Here is a 12,134-nt window from a genome sequence, read left to right as displayed (position 1 = left end):
TTTCTGTGCCAGCCACTGCCCAAGTGACTCCTTCATGCGTGATCAGATTAATGGGTGGCCAGACAAATTGAGATTGCTGATTATCTAAAAATCATTAATGATGTCCTTGGGCAAAATTCAGCAATAAATTCAGCCGGTAAACTAATTGTAAGTTTGCCCAAGAACACAAGTTCCAAGTAGAAAAACTTCCTTCCTTCCTTCCTTCCTTCCTTCCTTCCTTCCTTCCTTCCTTCCTTCCTTCCTTCCTTACTTCCTTCTCCCTCCCTCCCTTCCTTCCCTCTTTCCCTTTCACTCTCCTCTCCTTCCCTTTATCTTATAGTCTTAAAGTGGCCAAGGTTGCAGACCCCTCCTGCCCTAGGGTATTTTGAATTCGGAGGTTCACCAAACCTAAAAGTGCCTTCCAATTTTGTACCCTGAAGATCGCGCCTGGGGATGGAAGTTGGGTTGGAGAACACTCTAGAGCTCGAAGAGTTAAGCGTGTGGTGGTAGTAGTGTTAATCCTCTCCAGGCTCCCACTCATGTGACAAGGCTTAGCCTGGAATCCTCAGCCTCTTGCTAAACCCTTCCAAAATCCCTCTGGTATGTGCAGGGGCTGAAATCGGGGTGGACAATTTGTATCTGCACCCCTCTAACTGTCTGGTTTGGGGCTGCAACCCAACAGGACCGACACAAACTTCAGAGGAGAATCAGAACGGCAGAAAAAACAATGGCTGCCCACCTGCCTTCTGTTGAGGACCTGTAGACTGCACAAGTCAAAAAGAGTGCAGTAGTATTATATATTGGTTCTGTTTTTCTATATTTCTGTCTAGTATCCCAAGGAGAAATGTTTCTGGTTTCTTTCTTATTTTGTTGCTTGGTTATCCCTTCTAACCAAATTTTATACCATAATTTTTGTATCATAGGACAGGTCCACCACATATGATAATAAGCCCCATTTTTATAGCCACACTTCCAACATTTTGCGGTCAAATTAGGGTACAAATTAAGGGCAAATGACCATAATATTGTATTATATTAATATAATATTAATATAATATTAGTATAATATAATCCTAAGGAAATTGGGTGGCATAGAAATCAAATTAAATAAATAAATAATGAATAAATATTTAGAAATAAATACTATTTATAGGTGTTATAATTAAGTTCCTTAGTGGTATTAAAACTACACTGCTCAAAAAAAGGGAACACTTAAACAACACAATATAACTCCAAGTAAATCCAACTTCTGTCAAATCAAACTGTCCACTTAGGAAGCAACACTGATTGACAATCAATTTCACCTGCTGTTGTGCGCATTCAACTTTGTACATAACAAAGTATTCAATGAGAATATTTCATTCATTCAGATCTAGGATCTGATATTTGAGTATTTGAGCAGTATATAATGATAGTAGAAACAGAAGAGTAAATAAGCGCAAAATAACAGTTGATATATGTATCAGAAAAAGTAAGGTATACATTATACATGTATATATGTTGTATTTGTGGTTTTGGTTTGGGGTTCTTTCCTTGTTTAATGTTTAATTTGTTTGCATTTTCCTTTTTGTATCTTTTAAAAAAGTTTATATATCAATAAAAAATATTTTTTTTAAAAAAGGGAATAGGTGGCGAGGTTTGGTTTGCAAAGGAACCGGGTTAGAAACCATTTGGTTCTCTGGGCCACGACATGGCAACCCAGAAGGAAGGTTGAAGCCGCCAGGTGCTCCCTACCTTGGTCTCACCTTCCCCTCCCCGAGCCAAGAGGTGAAACCAGAGCAGGCAGGATTTCCACCGGAGGGAAGGTATAAAAAGGGTGCTACCTGCTCAGGTGCTCCCTCTGAGGAGGAGGCTTCCGAGACGCGGCACCATGCCTGGCCAGAAGATGACCGCCGCCAATGGGCACGCGGGGATGAAAGGCAAGGTGAGGGCATCTCATAGCATCCGAGAGAGTTTGGAGGTCTTGTAGCTCAGGGGTCTCCAACCTTGGCCACTTTTAAAGAGTTGTGGGCTTTCAGTTCCCAGCAAAGCTGGTTGAGGAATTCTGGGAGTTATAACAACAACAACAGCAACACTCTAACCACTGCACCACCCAGCCCTTCCTTCCTCCCTCCCTCTCTCCCTTCCTTCCTTCTTTCCTTCGCTCCCTCCCTCCCTCTATTCCTTAGCGATAGTAATAGCATTTAGACTTATCTACCGCTTCCTGGTGCTTTGACAGCCCCCTCTACGCGGTTTACAGAATCAGCCTCTTGCCCCCAACAATCTGGGTCCTCATTTGATCCAACTTGGAAGGCGGGAAGGCTGAATAGAATAGAATGGAATAGAATAGAATCTTTATGTAGAATAGAATAGAATAGAATCTTTATATAGAATAGAATAGAATCTTTATATAGAATAGAATAGAATCTTTATATAGAATAGAATAGAATAGAATCTTTATATAGAATAGAATAGAATAGAATAGAATCTTTATTGAGAATAGAAATATAGAATAGAATAGTACAGAACAGAATAGAATTTTTATTGCCTAAGTGTAATTGGACAAACAAGAAATTTGTGTTTGATGCAGATGCTCTCAGTGAAAATAAAGAAAAAGTAAAACATATTCGTCAAGATCTTAACAAACAACACTTAGTGGTACTCAGTGTAACTTATAAGCTATCAAATTGTACTAGGAAACTAATAGAAATAATATAAATTGAATCATACAAGGAACATGGATATAGTCATAAGTGGGAAGAGATAGGTATTAGTAAGGAAGAAAATAATAATAATAATAGTAATGCAGTCTTAGATAATTTGACAGTATTGTGAGAATTATTTGTTCAGCAGAGTGATGGCGTTCAGGGAAAAACTGTCCTTGTGTCTAGTTGTCTTGGTGTGCAGTGCTCTGTAGTGACGTTTTGAGGGTAGGAGTTGGAACAGTTTGTGTCCAGGATGCGAGGGGTCAGTTGATATTTTCACGGCCCCCTTTTTGACTCCTGGAGTCTACAGGCCCTCAATGGAAGGCAGGTGGGCAGCCATTGTTTTGTTCTGCGGTTCTGATTCTCCTCTGAAGTCTGTGTCGGTCTTGTTGGGTTGCAGAACCAGACCTGACAGTGATAGAGGTGCAGAAGACAGACTTGTTGATTCCTCTGTAGAACTGGATCAGCAGCTCCTGGGGCAGTTTGAGGGCAACCTATATTTTCCTTCGTTCCCTAATCGACGTGTCTGTCTTGTGACGCTGAGCGTGGATCTTTCCGTGGATCTTTGCGCCTCTTGTAGCTTCTGTGCCAATTGTAATCTTTGTGTCCATGTTTTGCCCACTCATAGCACATGCGGATCCAAAATTTTGCTCTTTGGGCATCCTCGTGGGGGAGGTTGTTCTTGAAAATTAAGCTTAACTTGGTTGCCAATCACCTTTAATCCTCCGTTCAATTTCCTTTTTTTGTATCCCCTTCCACTGAGATCTGTTGGGCAAGGTGTGTACATCTGGTTTAGAGGTCTTCAAACCTGGCTACTTTAAGTCTTGTGGACATCAACTCTCAGAATTATCCAGCCAGCTACGTATGGATGGATGGATGGATGGATGGATGGTTGGAAGGAAGGAAGGAAGGAAGGAAGGAAGGGGGGAGGGAAAAAGAAAGAAAGAGAGAGAAAGAAAGAAAGAAAGAAAGAAAGAGAGAGATAGAAAGAAAGAGAGAGAAAGAGAGAGAGAAAGAAAGAGAGAGAGAAAGAAAGAGAGAGAGAGAAAGAAAGAAAAGAAAGAAAGAGAGAGAGAGAAAAAGAGAGAGAGAAAGAAAGAGAGAGAGAGAGTGAGTGAAAGAAAAAGAAGAGAGAAAGAGAGAGAAAGAGAGAGAAAGAAATAAAAGAAAGAAAGAAAGAAAGAAACAGGGTGGGAGGAGAAATAAAGGAAGGAGAATTTTGGGAGTCCACAAGTCTTAAAGTTGCCAAGTTTGGGGACCCCTTGATCACGTTCTTCTCCAGACATAAACAATTTTATTTCTTTGCTGAACTATGAAACATAACCTGACTCTTTCTTCAGGCTTATTTTTAAGTCAAAATGGGTTTTTGGTCATTGGCTGTATGTGTCTTTGTAGCTCTTCTAGGTCTTGCGAGAAGGGAACTACATCATTTGCAAAACCTAAGTGGTTTAAATACCTCGGGATTGTCCCAATAGCTACTTTTTCCAAATATGATATTAATATGTTAAAGGGTTAAATAAGGTTCAGTGGGGAAGTGTTTTTAATAGGAAAGTGAACCCAAGAACAAGGGGGCACAATCTGAGGTGAGTTGGGGGAAATATCAGAAGCCACATGAGAAAATATCATTTGACTGAAAGAGGAGTAGATCCTTGGAACAAACTTCCAGCAGACCTGGTTGGTAAATCCACAGTCACTGAATTTAAACATGCCTGGGATAAACATAGATCCACCCTAAGATAAAATACAGGAAATAGTACAAGGGCAGACTAGATGGACCATGAGGTCTTTTTCTGCCATCAATCTTCTATGTTTCTGTTTCTAATATTGACCTGGGAGACGTCATGAAGCTGTTGGATTCTTTGAGAAGACTTCTGGTGGAAGATGCCATCTAGTTGTGCCCCCAGAAGGCCGTTCTCTGTTGGATCTGAGTTCTTCTTTGCTAAATCTGCATTTCTCTCTCTCTCTCTCTCTCTCTTTTTTTAATAGATCCAGTTTGCTGACCAAAAGCAAGAATTCAACAAGCGTCCCACAAAGATCGGCCGCCGTTCGCTATCCCGCTCCATCTCTCAATCATCGACCGACAGCTACAGCTCGGGTAGGTGCTTCTCTAGGGGAAATTTTCAGGGGGGGGGGGAACATTTGGGAAATGAGCCTCTGCCATACTTCCCTCCCCAGTTATTGCAGGAAAGTGGGCAGAGGGGTGCGATGGAACCTCTCTGTCCAGGGGCAGCCTACCACCGAACGGTCCCTGGTGGGAAGCAAAGCAGAGGAGAGAAAAATGTTCCTCCAGGGGCAGCTTGGGTCGAAACCAGTTGGGTTTCCCAATAATGGAAATAAAGAAGGCTTAAGGTGAACGGTTGAGTGTGTGATTTGTTTCTTTCATCAGGGAGAGTCCGTCAATACCCATTTCCACTCAAATGAGCTGCATTCCCTCACCAGCCTGGTTGCTTCTGTTGACGGAAATGGGAGGCTTTGAGATGGGCGTGGAAGGCAGGTAGATGATCTAAGGACAGAGGGATGGAAAGAGGATGGATGGATGGAGAGAGGGGGGGATGAGATGAGATGGAGAAAGATGAGAGAGGGAGGGAGGTAGATATAAATTGAGAGAGAGAGATAGGAGAGACAAAGAGAAATATAGATTGAGAGAGAGAGAGAAATAGATAGGTATAAATTGAGAGAGAGAAATAGAAAGAGACAGAGAAATATAGATTGAGAGACAGAGAAATAGATATAGATTGAGAGAGAGAACTAGATAAAGATTGAGAGAAATAGATAGATAGATATATAGAGAGAAATAGATATAGGTTGAGAGACAAATAGAGAAATATAGATTGAGAGAGAGAGAAATAGATAGATATAGATTGATTGAGAGAAAAATAGATAAAGATTGAGAGAAATGGGTAGATAGATAGATAGATAGATAGATAGATATAAATATAATTGGTGATGATAGAGAGATAAGACGAGAGAGAGAGATAGTAGAGATAATAGAGAGAGATGAAAGACATACAGACAGAGAGAGAGTAGATAGATAGATAGATAGATAGATAGATAGATAGATAGATAGATAGATAGATATTAAGCATTGTGGTATAGATATGATTGATAGATGATAGAGCAATAAAATGATAGATAAATAGGGAGAGAGGGGGAGAGAAATAGAGATGGATGGAAGTAGGGGCAGACCGATATGGAGGCATAGGCAGACAGGATAATCTTTGATAGGATGTGTCATGTAATGCTGTTGTGGAAGCCCGAATGGCTTTGCATCCATCTTCCCTCCACCCCCCCGCCCCCCAAATACAGCGATGATAAGAAGGCTTAAATAGAAAAGCTGTTCTTTTAATTCTTTCTTTAAAAAAGGAGATTGCTCTGTCCTGCCTCCCTGCAGCGTGCCATGCATCACAGAACACAAGGAATAAATCCACAGTCACTGAATTGAAACCTGCCTGGGATAAACATAGATCCATCCTAAGATAAAATACAGGAAATAGTATAAGGGCAGACTAGATGGACCATGAGGTCTTTTTCTGCCGTCAGTCTTCTATGTGTTCTAAGCGTGTCTAGCAGCCCCCTTTAAACCCTGCTGTGCTATTGCAAACCTTGGGGGGGGGGGAGAAGCTGGACAGAGGGGTCCTGTGAGGATGATGATTACATCCATTCAGTTGTGTCCGATTCTTGTCGTTTCCTTGGGCCAGATTTCTCCATATCAGAAGTCTTCAAACTTGGCAACTTTAAGCCTTGTGGACTTTGACTCCCAGAATTCTCCAACCAGCTAGGCCTACTGTAGCTGGAGGCTCCTCTGGGATTTGAACCTGGGACCTATTCATAGATGGCTGGAGAATTCTGGCAGTTGAAGTCCACAAGTCTTAAAGTTGCCACGTTTGAAGACCTCCGATTTATTTGGCCAAATGAATTTGGCCAATTTATTTGATCACTTAGATTAGGGAGTTTTACCTAATTTTAAAAATGCATTTATTTAAAAAAAAAAGAAGAATTGTGATACTTTTCGGAGCATCAGACGCACCAGAGTAGTTTTGGGGGAGGACAATAGGGAAAAGAATCTGCCTACTAGGTTTTCAACTGGCCAGTGTCCTTAGTCTGGTCAGCTTCAGCACGTTATTTTATTCTCTGGTTAAGGGCTTAAAGAAACCTTTATTCGGAGAGAGTAACAATGGAAGAGCTTGCAAGCCAGTAAGAGCTGGGAACATCATTAGCACCTGGAAAGAAACAGTCGGAGCAAGTAGTAGAGCAATGGAAAAAACCCTGCAAAGACTCAGGGCTTGGAAAACATTCTTTGCAGAGAGTAACAATGAAAGAGCTTGGGAACATTAATAGCACCTGGTTAGGGCTGAAAGAAACTTACTTGGAGCAAGTTAGAGCAATTTCTTATTATTTTCTTATTTATTAGATTTGTATGCTGCCCCTCTCTGTAGACTCGGGGCGGCTAACAACAGTAGTAAACGGCATATAACAAATCTAATGTTTAAAATAATTAAAAACCTTTATTTAAAACCAAACATGCACACCAACATACCATGTATAAATTGTATAGGCCTAGGGGGAGAAAGGGTGGTTCAGTTCCCCCAAGCCTGATGACACAGGTGGGTTTTAAGGAGCTTACGAAAGGCAAGGAGGGTGGGGCAATTCTGATCTCCGGGGGGAGCTGGTTCCAGAGGGTCGAGGCCGCCACAGAGAAGGCTCTTCCCCGGGATCCCGCCAGACGACATTGTTTAGTCAACGAGACCTGGAGAAGACCGACTCTGTGGGACCTAACCGGTCGCTGGGATTCGTGCGGCAGAAGACAGTCCCGGAGATATTCTGGCCCGATGCCATGAAGGGCTTTATAGGTCATAACCAACACTTTGAATTGTGACCGGAAACTGATCGGCAACCAATGCACAAACAATGAAAGAGCCTGGGAAGATCGTTAGCAGCTTTATCTATATAATGCATTTATCTATTAAAAAGAGAATTATTCAGAGAGGGAAAGGAAGATCGGGAAGGAAGGAAGGAAGGAAAAGGAAGGAAGGAAGGAAGGAAAAGGAAGGAAGGAAGGACGGACTGGAGTGGTACAGTTGTTAGAGTGCAGCACTGTAGGCTACTTCCGCTTACTCTTAGCTGTAGTTCAGCAGTTCAAATCTCACCACCGGCTCAAGGTCAACTCAGCCTTCCATCCTTCCCAGGTGGGTCAAATGAGGACCCAGATTGTTGGGGGCAAGAGGCCGATTCTGTAAACCGCTTGGAGAGGGCTGGAAAAGCACTGTGGAGCGGTCTATAAGTCTATAGCTACTGATTCTGCCCGGCCTTTGGAACCCAAGCTCAGAATGCTTCTTGGGCGAGCGTTCTTCTCCATGTCTCCGATTGTGACTGAGCTCGGCTGGATGCCGAGGAGGGAGGGGGGGGTCTCCCGGGCGGACGCCAGGGTGGTGGTGGTGTCCCGCTCGCATGAAAAGGAAGAGTCGGACCCTCAATTGGATGGACGTCCCCAGAATCTACACCCGGGAAACTGCACTCGAAGAGATGCCTACCACAACTCAGCTCAGCGTCTCCTTTCGCACCCAGGGGAGGAAGTCCAGCCGGATGCTATGCAAGCGGGGGGATAGCAGTAAGGGTCGCGCTCGTAGGGACTCCGCTCCCGAAAGATTCGTGGCCAGGTTTTGTGTTTTTTTTTAAAGCTGGCTGGATCGAGTTGAAATGAGAGCGGGTTCTTTGCGCTAGAACCTGTGGGCCTTTCCCCTCCCCTCCCCCACAAAGAGATCCCTCGGGTGATCGGTCAAACGTGATCTCCTCCCTAGCGGTAAGAGTCGGTTTCTTAAATTGAGGCCCTAGGGCAGGGATGGCGAACCTTTTTTGCTTTGCGTACCGAAAGTTTGTGCATGAGTCTACGGAGAGGGGCGGCATACAAATCTAATAATAATAATAATAATAATAATAATAATAATAATAATAATAATAATAATAATGTGTATATATGCTGGCACGCGCTCAGTGCCCACAACCATTCCCTCCCCCTATGCATGCGCAGCTCCCGTGCTGCCTCTGCGCATGCACACAATCCACCCCGTCTCTGCGCATGCGTGCAGGCCTCACTGAAGCCTGGGGCAGTGAAAAAACCAGCCAAATGGGCAAACCGGAAGTTTGAAAGACGGACTTCCGTTTTGCCCAATGTGCTGTTTTTCCCTCTCTGGAGCCTTCAGGGAAGCTTCTCTGAAGCCCTGAAGTGTGAAAAATGGCCTAACGGGCAAACCAGAAATTTGGGAAACGGACTTCCGGTTTGCCTATTGTGCTGTTTTTCGTACTTCGGGGCTTTGGGGAAACTTCTCGGACGGCGAGAAACATCACAAAGGGCAAACTGGAAGTCCATTTTCCCAAACTTCCGGTTTGCCTGTTTTTTCATCCTCCTAGGCTTCAGTGAGGCCTGTGCGCATGCGTGGGGACAGGGTGAGGAGAGATTATGTGCATGCGCAGCGCAGAGGATTGCGCACCTGTGAGGGAGGGCATGGAGATGGGCACGGCACACCCACACCCCTTTTTGGCACACAAACCAAAAAAAGTTTGCCATCAGTGTTTTAGAGGGTTGTTGAGGCCACTTGGAGGTTTATCTGTCTCCTCAGGGACTCCAAAGTGGTGCAAATGGTCCCTGTATCCTTCACCTCCCATTTATGACTGTATGACTGTAACTTGTGGCTCGTATCCTTACAATTTATATGAATATTGTTTCCTGACTGCTTATTTGACCTCTATGACAACCATTAAGCGTTTTTTACCTCATGATTCTTGACAGAAGTCTCTTTTACCTTATGTACACTGAGAGCATCTGCACCAAAGACAAATTCTGGACTTACGGTTTGCCCGTTTTTTCGCCCTCCCAGGCTTCAGTGAGGCCTGTGTGCATATGTGGGGACGGGGTGAGGAGAGATTGTGCGCATGCGCAGTGCAGCACAGAGGAGTGAGCAACCATGAGGGAGGGAATAGGGATGGACAGGAGCGCATGTCTTTTTCTGCCGTCAATCTTCTATGTTACTATGTTTCTAATGCCGCGACCCCTTAATACAGCTCCTCATGTTGTGGTGACTCCAACCATAAGTCCGGCACCAATTCCCCCAACAGAGCTTTAAGCTGATTGGCAGGAAGGTCAAAGGGACAGTCCCACTGTCAACGCCCGATTGGTCGGATTGTAAAAATATGTTCCCAGGCGCCAGAATAGAAGCTTTAGCTCCTAAAACCCTGGGAAACTTGTCTTTCTCATGGTTTTAGGTGACCCCTGCAAAACGGTCATTCGACCCGCAAAGGGGTCCCAACCCCCAGGTTGAGAACCACTGTTAGGGACCCAACTCATCGTGGTTACAGTTAACCACTTTTTGTGGCACCTGGATTACATGTGGGGATTATCTCAGGCAACAAGGCAAAGAGATGTAGAATGACAGAGACGGAAGGGACCTTGGAGGTCTTCTAGTCCAACCCCCGGCTTGGGCAGGAAACCCTACACTACTTCAGACAAGTGGTCGTCCAACATCTTCTTAAAACCTTCTAATGTTGGCGCATCAGGACCCCAAGGACAGCTGGAAGAGCCAGGTTTTGGCGCCCTTTCAGGAGGCCCAGAGTATTGGAAACGGGGCAGATCTTCCCTCACTCTAGTGGCAAGATGTTCCAAAGGTTAGATGCCCAAAGATCCCCTTTTTGCTCCTCGGTTTTTACTACAAGTAGCTTTTGTCCCAGCCCACTCCTCAACGTCCTTCTCTGCCCCTCTGTTCTCCCCAGCTGCCTCCTACACCGACAGCTCCGATGACGAGACCTCTCCCAGGGACAAGCAGCAGAAGAGCACCAAGGGGGGCAGCGACTTCTGCGTGAAAAACATCAAGCAGGCCGATTTCGGGCGCCGGGAGATCGAAATCGCAGAACAAGGTGAGGGAGACCGTCCCGGCTGGCGGACATTAGAGATGATGGATGGATGGACAGACGGATTGGACACATGGATGGAAAGACAGACAGATAGGGTAGATGGGGGGATGGATAGACAGACATTAGAGATGATGGAAGGAGGAAGGGATAGAGAGGCAGAGAGACAGACAGATATTGGATGGATGGACGAACGGACAGATAGATTGGGTAGATGGGTGGGTGAACAGACAGACAGACATATATTAGAGGAAGAGATGATGGAGGGATGGTAGGAGAGAGAGAGACAGACAGACGGACATTAGAGATTTGATTTATTGGATTTATATGCCGCCCCTCTCTGCAAACTGGGATGATGGACGGATGGATGGATAGAGAGGTAGAGAGATAGATAAGAATGGATAGAGGGAAAGAGGGAAAGAGAGACAGACACTAGAGATGGTGGACGGAGAGACAGAGAAAGTAGATGGGTGGGTAGACAGACCGAGAGACCGACAGACATTTCCCGTCTCCCCCCCCCCCGACCTCTTCCTCAACTGGTACGTGATCTTCCAGTGGCTGAAATTCCCAGATCCACCCCAGAAGAAGTGGGGGGCGTTTTGTGGGTTGGGCACCTATCGTTCGACCCTCCCTCGTCTCTGCAGGTCGTGGGAACCCAGCCCTGCACATTGTGTTACGCTCGTGTCCTTGTTACGCCGTTCAAAATGTGTTTGTTTTGTCTTTTAAAAACTCCCTAAGTGTTCTTTTAATTCGGGGGTGGGAGGGAACGCCTTCCAGGCCCCCCCAACCTCTTTTTTTACCCCCCCCCCACCTCGGTTCTTGCTCTGCCTTAATCTCTTTGACGCCGATCAAATGACTGTTGGACTGTTTTGCTTGCCGGAGCGACAAAAGGGATCGGGCGAACTCCCCAGCGGTCTCTTTTTGGCTGCCAAAACAAGGGAGAAAGCAAAGCGGCAAAAAGTGTGATCTTGAGGTTGGGAGGGAGGGAGTTAGGAAGGAAAGGAAAGGAAGGAGAGAAAAGGGGGAAAAAAGAAGGAAGGAGAGAAAAGGGAAGAAAGGAAGGGGAAGGGAGGGGAGGAAGGAAGGAAGGGAAGAGGAGGAGGGAGGGAAGGAAGGAAAGAAGGAAGGAGAGAAAAGAGGAAAGAAGGAAGGAAAGGAAGGAATGGAGGGGAAGGGAAGAGGAGAAGGGAGGGAAGGAAAGAAGGAAGGAGAGAAAAGGAGAAAGAAAGAAGGAAGGAAAGGGAAGGGAGGGAAGGAAGGAAGGAGAGAAAAAGGGAAAGTAGAAAGGGGAAAGAAGGGGAGGAAGGAATGGAGGGGAAGGGAAGAGGAGGGTGGGAGGGAAGGAGAAGGGAGAAAGAAGAAAGGAAGGAGAAGGAAGGGGGAGGGGGGAAAGGAAGGAAGGAAGGAAGAAGAAAAAGAGAAGGAAGGAAGGAAGGGGAGAACCGAAGAGGAAGGGAGGAAGGAGAAGGAAGGGGAGGGAGGAAGGGCTAGATCACGAACAGACACTTACATTTTTATTTTATATAGGTTTGTTTTCTTTTCCAACCCTTGTCCCCCTGCCTCCCGCTG

General features: G+C 45.2%; 1 protein-coding gene across 2 annotated transcripts in view; it reads left to right on the top strand.

The window, feature by feature from the left end:
- The window catches only part of AHCYL2 (adenosylhomocysteinase like 2), a 77,494-nt gene that overhangs the window by 45,157 nt on the left and 20,203 nt on the right, over positions 1–12,134 (top strand). The window contains exons 1-3 of one of the 2 annotated variants that reach the window (XM_070754503.1): positions 1,807–1,903; positions 4,650–4,758; positions 10,428–10,571. In XM_070754503.1, coding sequence (XP_070610604.1) covers positions 1,850–1,903; positions 4,650–4,758; positions 10,428–10,571 — 307 coding nt within the window. In that variant the 5' untranslated portion in view covers positions 1,807–1,849. Of the gene's footprint in view, positions 1–1,806; positions 1,904–4,649; positions 4,759–10,427; positions 10,572–12,134 lie in introns of those variants that run through there. The other variant, XM_070754502.1, reaches the window with a different exon arrangement.

Source organism: Erythrolamprus reginae, chromosome 6, assembly GCF_031021105.1.
Source record: "Erythrolamprus reginae isolate rEryReg1 chromosome 6, rEryReg1.hap1, whole genome shotgun sequence".
In the NCBI taxonomy this organism is placed as follows: Eukaryota; Metazoa; Chordata; class Lepidosauria; order Squamata; family Dipsadidae; genus Erythrolamprus; species Erythrolamprus reginae.
Note: the sequence above shows the minus strand (reverse complement) of the source record. Positions and strands in the feature narration are given on the sequence as shown.